The 16,697-nt window shown below is 42.4% G+C and overlaps 1 protein-coding gene across 1 annotated transcript in view; it reads left to right on the top strand.

The window, feature by feature from the left end:
* The window catches only part of LOC309562226 (uncharacterized protein), a 154,623-nt gene that overhangs the window by 97,840 nt on the left and 40,086 nt on the right, over positions 1-16,697 (top strand). Inside the window, exons 10-11 of the mRNA XM_082266351.1 lie at positions 2,471-2,608; positions 15,801-15,989. Of these exons, the coding sequence (XP_082122477.1) occupies positions 2,471-2,608; positions 15,801-15,989 (327 nt within the window). The remainder of the gene's footprint in view (positions 1-2,470; positions 2,609-15,800; positions 15,990-16,697) is intronic.

Below are 16,697 nucleotides of genomic sequence, written 5' to 3'. Positions count from 1 at the left end.
AAAAAACCCTAAAAGCACTGTTGCTCACCTAAAGCTGTGGTCACGTGACACTTCAGTCCCAAGCCTTCTCTCTTCATTAGAAAGTGTCCTCCTTTGTGTCGTTCACATTTAGGGTTCTTTCACACTATCCGCTCCGTCGGCGGTTTTTCTCAGCGTGGATCTATCCGCTGATCCCCACGGAGCAGCCAATTGACAGCTCCGCCTCCGCTCTGTCCCCGCTGTCCTCTATGGAGGAATTGGATGAGAACGGACCGCTCATCCGATCTGATCTGCCAGACGGATGGAAAATAGGGTTTCCATCCGTTCGGATTTGACGGACAGGATCGGATCAGATGGCAGCGGGTGTCAGCTGAGAGGCCTCCGCTGACATCCGCTGCCCCATAGGGATGCATGGGGCATCCGATCAGGTCCGCCTGAAAAACTGACAGGCGGATCTGATCAGACTGTATATGTGAAAGGGGCCTTACAGGGAGAGAAGTGGATACTTTCTATTGGCTGTTCAGTGGTGGGGTCCTCTCAGATTCCAGGAAATGAGTCTATAGTAGTGACCTCAGCAGGAGGAGACTGTAAGGAACAAAGGCACATCTGCAGCGCTGAATTAGTCATCCCCTGCACCAGTGAGGGACACAGACAAGAATGGGATAGATAGGGGTAGGAGGGGGTTAATATTTGCCAGGAGGTGAGCTTTACATCAGCTAAATAAATCCTAGCAAGTGTGCAAATTGTTGCAGTTCATTTTTTTTCATAATGCATTCAAAGCCTGAGCAGAAAAGTCTGTCTAATGCCAACATGCTGCAAAGAAGGACCTTTGCTCTCTGGGTTGAAGTAGAAAACTCTCTACAGAGGTCCAACATGTCCCTTGAACTTGAGCTAGAACTCTGCAATCACCAAGGTGCATGATTTTTGCTGATTTTAAAACCAATAGGTCTGCTTTGCCAGGGGAAAGTGATATCTCTTCACAGGAATCTCTGCAGGCTGTGGCTACTTTATAATGAAAACAAAACTGAAAGATATCGTACACCTCTCATTTTTTAGGGCATTAAAAAAAAAAAAAAGTTGCAAAGCTGGCACCGATGCCACCGATGCCAGGGTAAAGTGGCTATAAAAACGCTCTTTTAGAAGCCTTTTGCATTGGCGTTTATGCACGTTTAGCTGCAGTACCGTTTAGCAGCATTTCTCTGCCCTCTTCTATTTTCCACTCCCAAATCTAATTACTATAGCTTAAAAACACTTGACGCAGCTTAACGCTGTACATAGCATTAGAACGTCTTTAGCCATGTCAGACATTTTTACAGTTTAACTCTGCTGCCCTGGGCTTTATTTTACAGCTTGAAAACTCCTTTGCCACTTATAACTCCTAAAACCCTATGTGTGCATGGACACATAGAATAATACGGAGACACGTTTTTAAGAGTTTTGTTCTCCTACAATCCGACTTTGCACTTATTTCTTGTGAGTAGCTATTTTATTATGCCCAAAAAACCTTTTAAACAGACTTCATTATGTTAGCTGTCTATTTTATTTGAGCCCCAAAGACCCTTTGCAAGTTGGTGTACAGCGGCAGTATCAAGCAGGTGTATTGGCGTTCACCTCACCAGTCCTAAGCCTTTTCTGACCCCCAGACTGAAATAGCTGAGGGTCCATTATTTCTTGTGAGCGGGGACACAGGAGGGGAGTGAAGCACCCTGCACCTTTTGATTTGTTCAAAGCACTCCCAACACTTTTATATCTTCAAGCATTTTAAACACGCTTTTGTGGATATTTTGAAGCACTTTTAGCATTTATATTTGTTGGAATACTTTAGCACTTTAATCAATGTTATGTATATACCATATTTTTGCACATGAACACTTTATTGTATTTTGATATATATATATATATATATATATATATATAATTTTATAAAGGCAAGCACTGTTTTATTATTTACACTTGGTGAACAGCAATTGCACATCAATATATTTGTTTTTTTGTTTTATACCTAGCGCGGGTTTATTTGAACATTTTTTATTTCCATCAACTTCTGTTAAATGCCGCAGTGAAATTTTAGGTCCAAATCAAACTGATTTGTGGCTTTGAAACTGTGCTGAAGTAGCGCAATTTCAAAGCCGCTCTCGTGTGAACCAGGGCTAAAGAAGATCAAGTGACTGATCCAGGCCCTAGCTGCAACTACTATGTGCTCTTTTACCACTGAAAAGAAAATGTGGGAAATGCAACATCGACATATAGAAAAAGTGAAACTATATCTGCAGGGGGTAGCACCTAAATCTCCACCAGAAGATCTTATTGCTGAAGTTCTCATGGAATATCAACAGGTGACTCAATCTCCTTGAATCTCTCTTTAAACAAAATAAGTTTAGGGAGAACTAACACTTCAAATATATAAAAATGGCAGTGGGTAGGTAAGTTTTATGTTGTTTTATAATTTTCTGCTTCTTCTTTAACATATGTTTCCCATTTTGTTGTTTAGGCCACCATGGGGAAAAAAGTTGCGGTGATAGGAGCTGGAGCAAGTGGCCTGGTTGCTATTAAAAGCTGTTTAGAAGAAGGTTTGGAACCCACCTGCTTTGAGAGAACTGAAGACATTGGCGGACTATGGAGGTTTAAAGTTAGTTACCTAATATCTTAACAAAGTTCTTACATTTGCAAAAGTATATAAAAGGCTTAACCTAGAATTAGTTTGGGAGCTGCTATTATATCTATATCTCTTGGCAAATCTAAAACAGGTAAACCATTTCTTTAAAGTTTAGAGCCTACCTGCCAAACTTGAGCCCCTACAAGCTCTTCTTTATTTTGTATATATAGCCATGGCTTTTAAGTGCGTTCATTGGGTTTCCATTTCCTACTCTGGGCCACTCTATGTTGCAACAGCATGGGGTTCTCCCCCTTCTATACCTGTGTCAGTTATTTTCTGCAACACCACGGCAGTTCACTAAATTGGTACTGTGGCTTGTCTATCATGCATAGAATGTGTCATGATATCTAAATAGGTAAAGTTAGACTGCAGAGGCGAGAATTCCAACAGAATAGGCAGTTTGATGAGTGTGCATCTTTCCCTAACCAAAAACAAAAACCCCCAAAAATATATAAATACACACACACATGTACAGTATATAGATGTAGCACTCTCCCAGGTAGGTGCTAGGCAAACTATAAAGGGGGGGTCTTGTCTGCTTATAAGATGGGCCTGGATTGTTCAGCTAGGCTGTCATGTGTTCCCAGGTGTGCCTGTTGAGCTAGGGGAGTCTCCCCACTGTGTTTAATAGGGTCTCTCATTGGACAGTGGAGGAAACCTAACCAATAGCACACCAGGGCTTGTATTTACCCCAGAGGGCAGAATATGCCGCAATGCATCCTGGGATGGGGTATAAGTCTGAGGGGAGCACATGACAGAGCATCTTTGGTGGGAAGCAGAGTCCCAGGAGGGAGGTGACGGCTGTCTCTCCTCATTGCCAGAGTGGAACGGGTGTCCTAGGCGGCTGACCTAAGAGGACAGAGGGTTGAGCTGAGCTGCAGAGAGGGATCCAGTGTGCTGAGGACCAAGCGGAACTGTGGGGGCCGGAGTTTCCAAGAAAGCAGTGTCGTGAGTACTGTAAACTGCCCTGGGGGACCACTCCGGAAGGTCAGAGGGATCCAGGAGCCAGGTAGCCTGTGTAGAAGATTAGAAAGGGAGTGCCAGAATTTAAGCCCTGAAAAACAAAGGCGGTGCCAGTGTTGGCCCCGAAGAGTTAAGAGTTGCAGCAGTATTCACAGTTAAGCTACCTCAGCCGGGAGGGCTAAAGGGAGCCGTGCAAAGGACTTTTGTATCACTGGAGAGTGTCAGAAGTCAGTTCAAGTTCACAGACAACAAGTCAGAGCTAAGTAGCGCCAACCGGCGTTGACCGCCATTCAGCCAGCGTCAAGTCAGCATCAAGAGGCATTTTTCTCATTCTATGTGTATAGTTGAGCCAGAGGAGTATCCCACTCATTCCCTTCTTCCATCCAAGTTCCTAAAAAAATATAAAACCAAAGATGGCAGACTGTTTCTTGTCTCAATGCTCACACTTGGAGAACATGCTTAAATGTGCTGTTGTTGCTAGCTGTAACCCTGGCGGACCCACATCCAGCAAAATGGCTGGGAATCCTTCTATATATATATATATATATACTCGCCTACTCACCAGCCACTTTATTAGGTACATCTGTTCAATTGCTTGGTCACACAGATTGATAATTAGCCAATCACATGGCACCAACGGAATGCATTTAGGCATCTATATGTGGTGAAGACAACTTTCTGAAGTTCAAATCCAGCATCAGAATGGGGAAGAAAGGGGATTTAGGTGACTTTGAACGTGGCATGGTTGTTGCTGCCAGACAGGCCGGTCTTAGTATTTCAAAAACTGCTGATCTACTGGGATTTTCATGCACAACCATCTCTTGGGTTTACAGAGAATGGTCCAAAAAAGAGGAAATATCCAGCGAACGGCAGTTGTGTAGACAAGAATGCCTTGTTGATGTCAGAGGAGAATGGGCAGACTGGTTGGAGATAATAGAAAGGCAACAGTAACTTAAATAACCACTTGTTACAACCAAGGTATGCAGAATACCATCTCTGAACCCACAACACATCGAGCCTTGACGCATATGGGCTACAGCAGCAGAAGACCACACCGGGTGCCATTCCTGTCAGCTAAGAACAGGAAACTGAGGCTACAGTTTGTACAGGCTCACCAAATTTGGACAATAGAAGATTGGGAGAACATTGCCTGGTCTGATGAGTCTTGATTTCAGCTGCAACATTCAGATGTTAGGGTCAGAAATTGGCATAAACAACATGAAAGTATGGATCCATCCTGCCTTGTATCAATGATTCAGGCTGGAGGTCGTGGTATAATGGTGTGGGGGATATTTTCTTGACATACTTTGGGCCCCTTTGTACCAATTAAGCATCATTTAAACGTCACGGCCTACCTGAGTTTTGTTGCTGACTGTGTCCATCCCTTTATGACTACAGTGTACCCATCTTCTGATGGCTCCTTCCGGCAGGATAATGCACCATGTCACAAAGCTCAAATCATCTCACCACTGGTTTCTTGAATATGACAATGATTTTTCTGTACTCCAGTCACCAGATCTCAATCCAATAGAGCACCTTTGGGATGTGGTGAAATAGGAGATTTGCATCATGGATATGCAGCCAACACATCTGCAGCAACTGCATGATGCTATCATGTCATTATGGACCAAAATCTCTGAGCAATGTTTCCAACACCTTGTTGAATCTATGCCACAAAGAATTAAGGCAGTTCTGAAGGCAAAAGGGGGTCCAAACAGGTACTAGCAAGGTGTACCTAATAAAGTATATATTGAAGCTTATTAGTTCTTAGATGCAGTCGTTGTGTTAATTTTCGGTTCTCGTGTTTTTTTTTTTTTTTTTCGTTTACCTGATAATCTGCAAAAAACACATGACCTGCCCTAATGCTTTATTAACTGCACCGTAACTCTGGAGGAACAGCATTGTCACCTTTGACTGCTGTGCTAATTTAGACACCTCTCCCTCCTCTTTCTCCAATACATAGAGGGGAGTGTGTGGTTTACAGAATATTGCTGATACCATTGTTTATTATTTTAGTTCAGCCCACAGGAAGCTGAAAGGGCACAAGATTTCTGGCGAAAATAAAATGTATTTGGGGAACTCAATAAATCACTACCATCAGTTTTCTGGTGCTGTGTCCTTTTTACACTTCCTGTCTGGCCCGTATACATAAACACCTGGACTGAAGCTATGCAATGAGGGTGGACGTACCTGTACGTCCTCCGCACCACCGATCATGTGTGGCTCCCAGAGTGCGCACCGCTCAGTCTTTTTTCCTTTATTTATCAGGAGAAAAAAACCCTGTGATGGTTAAATAACACCAATAAAAGCTTATCCTGTCCTAAAAAATTATATAAAATTAATTTGTATTCAGCATTGAATGGCTAAGTAATTGGCATTTGGAGTGACAGTGCAGAAAAATGAAAAATGGTCTTGATTGGATGGGGAAACAGTGCGGTCTTGAAGTGGTTAAAATATCCCTACTGCCTATTTCGGTAACTGTACTGCACGTGCGGCAGAGTCTGGTATTTCTTAAAAGTGCAATTTTTACAAAGCAGTGCTATTATACATGAAATTCAAAACGTATTTCCTGCAGTTTTTAGATGGGGAATTGGAGGTAAGACCTACTCCAACTTGGCATACAGAGATAGCCAGTTCCTGTTCCTGTATGCAGTGTAGCAGAGCACCATATTTGCTGCCACTACTTTCTACCTGTCACTGGTTGCTAAGGGTGCTGATGGCTTCACAGCCTCCCAGTACCCGGGATTCTGCAGTGGGGAGAGTCTGAGATACTAGTTCCCCATCATATCTGCTCTCACCTGCTAGTTGACAGCAGGCAGTGGGCGGTGTCTATAGCCAATAGCGGGCTGTCTGTTGGGTAAGGATCTGCCCACTGCCTGCTGTCAATCACAAGGGGATGGACATGATGGGGAACTAGTGTCTGTGAATTTCCATGAAGCTCCCCATCCCTGGTACAAAACTGCTGTCACTGCAGTCCATCTGACAGGTGCAGCGGTTGGGAGGAAGCACAGTTGCACAGCGGGTGGAATGTCCGTATTAGATGCTTTGGTCTCAGTACACCTCCACACTGGGGTGTGTGCCCCAGATTTATTTACCGGTCTACAGTAGGAACATGAATATGTAACCTGCACTGACATTTGTCATATGGCGGCATAGCAGAATTCTTTTTTGTTTTTTTTGTTTTGTTTAATCAGATATTTTTATTAAATATTTAATGTTGTTAATGCATACAAAACAGTCACACAACCAGCTTCCATTGAGAACCATGTTCATGCCATATAATTTACGTATATAGTGAAACAATCATTCGTTACATTAAGGGCAACATTATGAGATGTAGTACATTCGTTATTTAAGTCTAGTCACATTAGAGATAAAGTTAAATTATGGACCAAACTGGGGCTTTTGGTGGCAGGGTGGGCCAATCTGGTCATTATGCCCCAATTTCTCTATTTCCTCCACAATTTCCTGGTAGTCATCCCCCTTAAAATGTTCTGTATGGTCAATTCCATTTTCAGATCTTTACTGTGGAAGGGAGGATGCGCTAGAGTGAAACTGGAACAATTGCAGAAACCGAAGGATAGGGGTGGGTTGGCACTCCCAAATCCTTGGGTATACTATATTGCATCCCAGCTTCAGCATCTGGTAGGTGGACTGGTAGAGACTCGAGGAGCTTCCGGGGGGGGGGGGGGAATTCAAGATTCCACACTATCTGTCATGCTGCATTGTGTCAGGGCTGCCTCCTTAGCTGAGGGTCTTGAAGCGCAACTTTTCTGTGAACCAAACAGTACCCGACCTATACTTCTGAAAATGTCGCTATGTTCACTCTCCTTAGCTGTGCGATATGTCTCAACGCGGTGTCAAACTCCTATCTTGACATATTACTGCATGTGGATAATGTGTTCCTCGCTGCCCTCAAAAGACTGGGGACATCCGATATGAATGTAAGTATAGTAAACAAAGAAGGCGTGTAAGCCTAGCGCATTAGCCTCAAAACATGTTTTATTAAATGGTATAAAACGGGGGGGGGGGGGGCGGAACTTGCCGCTGCTTAACAGAGCTTGTGGAGACGCCAAAATCCTGAGAACCAGCTGCAGCGACTGGGAGGCATCTCCACTGACTACCGGTGCTCACACCTACAAGGCAGACGCCGAAGAGCTAGATGGGCAAGAGAAAATCTTTCTCCGGCCGTGGAACTCACAGAGTTCTTTCCCACGGCCTGAAGTTCACCACTGCAAGATGGCGCCGGCGGCCTTAACTCCTCCATGTGCGAGCACACAGCAGGAGAGAAGAGAGGAAAGCACTGCACCTCCAAGGGGACTTACAGACACCCCCAGAGCTCTCCTCACAGTGGGTCATCCTGCTCTAGCCCTCAGAAGACTAAAAAGAAGCACTCCCCTGAGCCACATCTAACAGGTGAGCAACATGTGGAAGATTTATTATTGCATACAGATGATACTAGGGAGCTAGTGGATGGCTTAGAAGAATTCCCCACACAGGGCCAACCTATTAATGATACTACCATGAAAGACATGTTGCTGTCACTTAAGGGCTCCCTGCATAAAGAAATGATTTCATTTATGACCCGTATCAATGCAGACGTTTCGGATCGGGGGGGACCATGTGGACCATATGGAACACAAAATGGGTGACTTTGCGGAAGCGCACAGTGTACTAGTGGATGCCCATAACAAGCGGGAGGAAGATATCGATGCACTTAAAGCTAAGTTAGCAGACCTCGAGGATCGTTCACGTAGAAATAATGTGAAGTTTAGGGGGGTGTCAGAAACCGTCCTCTTCTCAGGCCTTCGCTGCTACATACAGCAAATTATTTCCATACTTCTACTGGAGACCCCAGATCGAGAAGTGATTGTTGACAGGGCTAATAAACTTCCTAAACCCTCTCATCTGCCTGATAATGTTCCTTGTGATCCACTTTTATCACATGAAAGATGATCTTATGCAATTCCTGAGACGCAATTCTCCTTTGCCAGAACCGTAGGCCCATCTTCAACTGTACTTAGACCTGTCACAACATACTATCCAAGCGAGGAAAAAATTGCACTCCGTATTGAAACTTCTACGCAACCATCACATCGTGTACAGGTGCGGTTTCCTAGCCAAACTGATCATCACGAAGACAAAAAAAAACATTTACAGTTTCTTCCATGGAGGATGACCGACCATCTCCTAGAAACTCCTCAAGCCGCATAGACCAGGAGTGGCAATCCACCCCAGGGTGAACAGCTGTCCAGATGCCTCTCTTAAATCGTTCAAGATCTGTCTCCAAATAGACAGAATCCCCCCTGGAGGATGTACTACTCCTTTAAATGATCGAACCCCCTACTGTAGAATTCGGCCTTGGCCGCTCGTTGAGCTGTTGCTCAATTTTTCTTATGATCCTTATGTCTTTTTTTTACTTTCCTGCTGTTTTGTGTTTGTTCCCCTTTCCCCTCCGTCTCAGAAAGTTATCGGAATCCATCAACCGTCATTATGAGTTTCCATTGGATGTAACCTTCCACCCCAAAACCCATTGCCCTTCTCTTCTGGCCAGGAGATCAACTACACTTCTGCTATCGCTCACTTGATGTTAACAAATTAGGTCCCTCCAACCTAATAGTAAGTCTATGCTACTATCTTCTGTACATTGTGCAATGACTCTTAAAATACTTTTGTTGAACGCCCACAGACTAAATTGACCATATAAACGTAGGGCCTTGTGGATGGAGGCTAAAAAGCTACATGGAGATATAATTATGAAATTTTTTAATTTTTTCTTGGTTTTTACCTAAGTGAGCAGCAGCTGCAGGAGACACTCATTTTATATATTTTTATATATATATTTTTTTATTTTAGTGCGGGTTTTAACACATATATTATTATCCATGGAGATATAGTATGTGTCCTGGAATCTCACTTCAAACAAGGTAAAGTGCCTAAATGCAGCCATAAAGACTATCCTCATGTGCTGACAGCTAATTTACCTGAGAAAAAGAGGGGAGTCTTTATTGCCATTGGCAGATCAGTGACTTTCACTCTGCATGACTCTGTGTGTGACCCTCAAGGACGTTCTCTGGCAATCATATGTGACATCAATAATATTACATACACCATCATCAACGTGTACACCCCCAATACTGTTTAACTCCTGCTGAGTTCCTGCGGAAGGTTCGAAAACGCGCTGAACCTTTACAAAGAGGTTTGGTGTTGTGGTTTGGAGACTTCAATTCTTTAATGAACCCCAAGCTGGATACCACAGTTCACAAACCCAATTACCATTGTCACCTCCAGACCTTTGTGTCTGAATCTAGATTATATGATGTGTGGAGGTGTCTTACCACAACTGAACGCGACTATTCAATTTACTCAATAGCATATAAATCTTTCTCGAGGATTGACTATTTTCGCCCTGACCTCCACCTTTTACAAAGGGTTTTTAGAGCCCTTATCCATTCTATTACTTGGTCAGACCATGGCCCCATTTCAGTTGAGTTACAAGAAGATTGTAAAAACCATCCAGCCACTCTCTGGCGGAATAACACTTTCCTCCTATCTCAGAAACAACCTCGAGAAAGAATTAGAGCTCAATTGCAAGAATATTTCCAAATTAACCCTACACCTTCTGTGGATGTTTTTACGACTTGGTGTGCCCATAAAGCGGTGGCTAGGGGTTTGCTGATTCAGCAGGCCTCTAGAGCATGGAAACAGAGGATGCAGGCTATGAATGACCTATTGCAAAACATTCAGACCCTAGAGAGACACACTAAATCGTCTCCCGAGCCTGGCTAACTGGCGGCTTTAATAAAAGCTAGGCAGGAGCTGCGCCTCATGTGTTAATGACAGGACAGGAAAAAGTATTGAAATCCTTAAAAGCAAAATACTATTCTCAAAGCAATAGAGCAGGAAAATTCTTAGCTAGACAGCTTCAGAAACAGTGACTAAAAACTAGCCTGTCTTTTATCCAAAATCCACTAGATGGCAGCATAATATATCACCCTGCTGATATAGCTAAGGCATTCAAATGTATTCTATCATTCCTTATGTAATTTACATAAGGATCCTAATACACCCCAACCTACGGAGGAGTCCATCTCATCTTACCTATCCTCTATTTATCTTCCCAAGGTGGACTCGGATGCCCTGGAATTATTAAACACCCCTATTTCCATTGCTGAGACAACCAAAGTTATTAGAGGACTAAAAAACAACAAAGCCTCGGGCGCTGATGGTTTCTCAGCGGAATACTATAAGGCTTTGAGTGATGTCATTGCCCCTCACTTAACCTCGGTATTCAACAAAGCAGCATCCTCTGTTTCCTTTCCACAAGAAATGTTGAAAGCAATTGTGATTACACTCCCTAAACCAGGAAAAGATCCTAACCACCCTAGGAACTTTAGACCCATATCGCTGCTGAACACGGATCTAAAAATCTATGCCAAAATTTTAGCAAACAGATTGGCCACAGTCATCTCCTCTCATATAAAGTTCAAGTGGGTTTCATAATAGGGCGCCAAGCTCCGGATGGAACCCGACGTATGCTTAATTTGCTGAAGGTCCTGGAGAGTCGCATTGAAAAAGGCTTTTCGGCTTCTAACGTCAAGAAAGCCGAAGGTTTAACGCAACTCTCCAGGACGCTCAGCAAATTAAGCATACGTCAGGTGCCATCCGGAGCTTGGCCCCTTAGCACGAAACCCACTTGATCTGACTTTGTAAGAGAGAGGAGGACTGTGGCCAATCTGTTTGCTAAAATTTGGACTTATGGAACTAATTCACTCTGGGATAATAACATTGTACTCAAATCCATCAGCTTGTATATACACCTCAATTGTCCTTTCTGATGCATTTCCAATAACCAATGGAACCCATCCAGGGTGCCCCCTGTCCCCTATTATCTTCACATTGATTATGGAACCATTAGCCACAACAATCAGGAAAAACCCCTTGATTTCTGGGGTGCAGGTTGGAGGGGAATCACATAAAATTGGAGTTTTTGCAGATGACATCATCTTAACCCTGACAAAACCCCAGGCGTCATTGCAAGAAGTCCAAAGGGAACTCCATAACTTTAGTTGTGCCTGACGAAGGAGCACGGATGCTCCGAACGCGTGCAACCCCTATCTTTCTCCTACCAGGAAGTGACGTCACCAAAGACCGGAAGTCGGTAGCCGGAGCCCTGTTGTGAATGCTCCGCCGTGGCCAGCAACAACAAGCAGCCACACAGCAGCTAGGCTATACCATCGGCACCTAACCACCTCCTTCCACGCCACCTTCCTGGGAGAAAAAGATGGATGACCCCATCAGACTTATCGTTCCTGTCTCACCCAACTTCAGAGTGAGTTACCATTTTTAACAGTGCTAAATAAACTTATGCTATACCCAGCTGGCGCCGCTCTCTCCTGTCTTAATGGGAAACACACTCTTTCAAATATCTGGGAGTATATATATATATATATATATATATATATATATATATACACACGCATTTCCATATCTTTTCACCTGTTTGCACTCACTTTTTACTAATATTGTTTTTAAAAAAGGACTATGGATGTTCACTTTTAGACAGGATGTAACCAATCACTACTAATATGTATGTTATAGTCTCTTTTTATATATACATGTATATTCTATTTAGATACATGTTTTTCACATATGTGTATAGTTCTTGTTTATATATAGTACATCTTTTATACATTTGACCTTGGAAAATATCACCATGAAACAAACTAGGCCACCCTGTATAGTTGTGGTTGACCCATATAGAGTTGTTATTACTAAAGGTGATTCATTACCATGTATAATAAGATATGGAATGGGCATGTTCTTTAGGCTCTGAAGAAGAGGGTAACCTCAAAACGCATTAGCCCATGTGTCTACGAGCATTGTGAATTTACGAATATGGACTTAAGAAGATGATGTTATGTCTAAGCTATGATGCAAGCATTGGTTTGTGTGTACATTCACCTCCGTTTTATACCATTTAATAAAACATATTTTGAGGATAATGCGCTAGGCCTATGCACCTTCTTTGTTTCCTATACATACAATACCCGACTTGTAGGCTTCTAAAAAAAAGTTTGGGCAAAGCTAAGTAGCTGCAAAAGGTAGTCGGCTACACGGGGGTTTAGCTATATCTGGAAGAACCTTACCTATCCGAATTAACCAAATTGTAACATGCTTCTTTGTGGCAAGCTTATGGGGTAACCCATCTTAAACATATCCTTGCCAATGGTCGTCTACTCCCTTTTTACCAATTACAGGTTAAATATGGCGTTCCCTTGAATATGCTTTTTTACTAGCTACAGTTACAACATGCTGTGACGGTTCAGCGGTCCCTGGGGCCTCAGAGTTGTCCCCTACCCCGATCTTTAATTACATGCAACAATCCTCCTGCACAAAGAGATTTATCTCTAATTGCTACGCCACTTGGGGGGTACTTGGAGAACTTCCCTAATTCAGCATGTGAGAAATGGGAGAGAGACGTGAGTGATATACCCAGAAACCTATGGGAGAAGGCTTTGAAGGCTGAACAGTTATGCTCTCTTAATGTGACTGTCTCAGCTATACATTTTACTGCGACTTCACGGCACCCCGCACAGGTTGCATTCTATTGGTTTGCGTCCTCACATGTTCAAGATGCAACAGGGATGTAGGAGACCTAAATAATTTGTTATGGAGATGTCCGAAACTTTACCATTATTGGAGCTCAGTTGTCGCCACGGTGAGTACCGCCCTACAGGTGTCCATCCCTTTAGATCCTAAACACTGCATTTTAAGCATGCTTGATGCCATAATTACTGATAGGTACGCTAAAGAAGCGGCTACTAGAGCCCTCTTTCAGGCCCACAAGCTCCTTTTATTACATTGGATTTCTCCCATTCCTCCAATGCCCCATATGTGGATTGAGCAAATGGGTTCAGTGCTAAGAATGGAAACATTGATTTAACAGCACAGAGGTAGCCATTCAAAGTTTGAAAAGGTGTAGGGAGTTTGGCTGGCTACTCTGGGGCTAGCACTGACTGACTTAGTAATGGACAGGATCATATTGTAACTTGTGGTACAATTTATCTGCTTCAGTACTTTGTAAGGGGCAAGTGGGTAACTGACCACTCAGATATCTTTGGGTCAATGAATAGATGCTTTAGGATGGTTGGGAGTTCTATCTTATATTACCTGATTATACTAGAGCAGGGCTTGACAAATTTTCCTGAAATCTAGGAGCCAGCTAAAAAAGTTAGGAGCCAGTTTTTTTTTTTTTTTTTCTTAAACTAACAACCAAGCTTTATTTAATAAAACGGATACTAAATTTACACATAAATACGACTAGAACCCCACTCTCCTCTATAGCGCAATTGGATGAAAACAGACTGTCTGTCTCTTTCCATCCGATGCCATCTGATCCGATTCACAGGATGGATAGAAAATAGAACCACCATCCGTCTGCTTTTGGCGGACAGGATCAGATGGCGGCAGATTACTGCTCCATAGAGGAGAATGAAGGGTCCGATCAGGTCTGCCTGAAAAACTGACAGGCGGACCTGATCAGACAGCCCGTGTGAAAGGGGCCTTCGGCTGTGGCATATATATATATATATATATATATATTTTTTTTTTTTTATAATAATTGGAAAAAAAAGAAATATTTTTTTTGATTTTTTTTTAATAATTAAAAAAAAGAAAAAAATATTATTTTTTTTTTTTTTTACATTTAAAAAATAAATTAAATTAATAATAATAACCACACTCCCTGTCAAAGGTAACTAACTGTACAGGGAGATGGTAATGCATTGAGAACAATGTCATTACCATCTCCCTGTCCAGTTAGTTACCTTTCCAATGCAGTGGAAACAGTCATTACAACAGTCATTACTCCCGGCCACCACAAGAGGGCGCCAGTTCCCCACTGGAAGCCTCTCATCTCAAGTAGGCTGAAAAGCCGGGGCCTCAATTTTCAGACGGCGCGGAAGTCCGTGCACTCCGTGCGCAGGAGTCCGTGCACTCCGTGCGCGGAAGTCCGTGCAAAAATGACAGGACACCTTCTGCAGGGCACCCCAGGCGCCAGGTTGCTAATTCTAGTCGCAAATGCGACCTGGTGCCCGGGTTTTGTCGAGCCCTGGAGCTCATCATGTCCTGTCACTGTTTTTGTATTGCAATTCTATTTTACTGACTGATCTTGCGAAGGGTTGGGTTTGAACTCAGTGTATTGCCATTGGATGTTTGTAATATTTTTTTTTTCTTGTATTTTGTCAATCTTTTTGACATTTCAATAAAGTCTTATCTGATTTAAAAAAAAAAGTCTAGTTACAGACTAGCATGCTGTCAAAAATAAACAAAAACACAAAGAAGAACAAAACCAGAAAAACATAGATGTATTTAGTAACTTTTATCAGTAATAGAGCATTATATATCACAAGCCATATACCTCATCTAGTTATTATGAGCATCTCCCACACATCCACACCTAAGTCATAAGAATCCTTAGGGGCAGTATCCGTCTTATTGACAGGCATATTAGAGACACGCCATATCAGAATTCTAAAGTATGTCTTAGACACTCTTCATGAATTGCCCTGATTTTGCTTTACTTGCATAAAGTGTACTATTATTAATCCCAAAAGGACATTAGGGCCTACCTGCCAAATATAGGCCCCTACCAGCTTTTCTTTATTTTGTATATGTAGCCATGGCTGGCTAGTGCATTCATTGGGTTTCCATTTCCTACTTTGGACCAATCTATGTTGAAACAGCATGGTGTTCTCCCCCTTCTATACCTGTGTCAGTTATTTTCCGCAACACCACGGCAGTTAACTGAATTGCTACTGTGGGTTGTCTATCATGCATAGAATGTTTCATGATATAAAAATAGGTAAAGTTGGATTGCAGAGACATGGATTCCAATAGAATAAGTGGTTTGATGACTGTCTAAAAAAGAAAAACGAATGCAGACAACAAATCTAAGGACTACTAAGCTGCAATATATTACATTTTTCCTTTTTGATTTAGATACTGTAACTTTACGCATTTTCACGCCTGAGATGTGATGTCATGGTGCATTTTAAATTTACACAATTGTTCTTTTTTTAATTAGTATTTATAAAGCTATGATTTTTCTTGATTTGTTAAGTTAAACCAAAGTTGTGTTTATAAACGTGCTTCATATCAAGGAAATAACGGCATTTTGTTCAACTATAATCCATTACAGGAAAATCCAGAGGATGGCAGAGCAAGTATTTATAAAACTGTCATTATCAACACTTCCAAGGAAATGATGAGTTATAGTGATTTTCCAATTCCAGACAATTTTCCAAATTTCATGCATAACTCGAAGATATTTATATATTTCAAAATGTATGCAGAACATTTTCAGCTGACACAGTATATCCAGTTCAAGGTAAGCTTGCTAATGATTATTGTTATACAGTATATTATATGTAAGTACAGTTGTAAAATAACAGGCCCCCTACTGTAACAGTCTTTACTAAAACCAGAGAGTGCAAGATCTGGTGCAGTTCTGCAGAGAAAGCAATCAGCTTCCGGGTTGTTTTGTCAAAGCTTAATTGAACAAGCTGAAGTTAGAAGCTGATTGGCTACCATACACAGCCACACTAGATTTTGCACTCTTCAGTTTTAGTAAATCAACCTCTATGTGTCAAAGAAGATCTACTAAACAAATAAATGACCAGTTTTGTAACACTTTGTAAGCACACTCTAGAAAATTAGACTCTTGCGAACAAAGTGTTAAGAATTAATTTTGAATATACTTTATACCTTTTAAGAAGTGGTCTCCCATCTTCATTTAGAATGCCATTAATGTCTAAGGGTCCTTTCACACGGTACGGAGTCCTTTCTGCTCAGCGGGGGTTCGATCCGCCGATCCCAGCTGAGCAGGCGGATGACAGCTCCTTCTCCGCTCTGTGCGCGGAGACAGAGCTGTCAGATCCCCGCTGTCCTCTATGGGGAGATCGGATGAGAACGGACCGCCTGTCCGTTCTCATCCGATCCCATCCAATCCGATCTTCCAGACGGATGGAAAATAGGGTTTCCATCCATCCGGATTTCACTGTTAGGATCTGAATCGGATAGCAGCGGGTGTCAGCGG

This window comes from Pelophylax lessonae, assembly GCF_965119305.1.
Source record: "Pelophylax lessonae genome assembly, chromosome: 8".
NCBI classification, from domain to species: Eukaryota; Metazoa; Chordata; class Amphibia; order Anura; family Ranidae; genus Pelophylax; species Pelophylax lessonae.
Note: the sequence above shows the minus strand (reverse complement) of the source record. Positions and strands in the feature narration are given on the sequence as shown.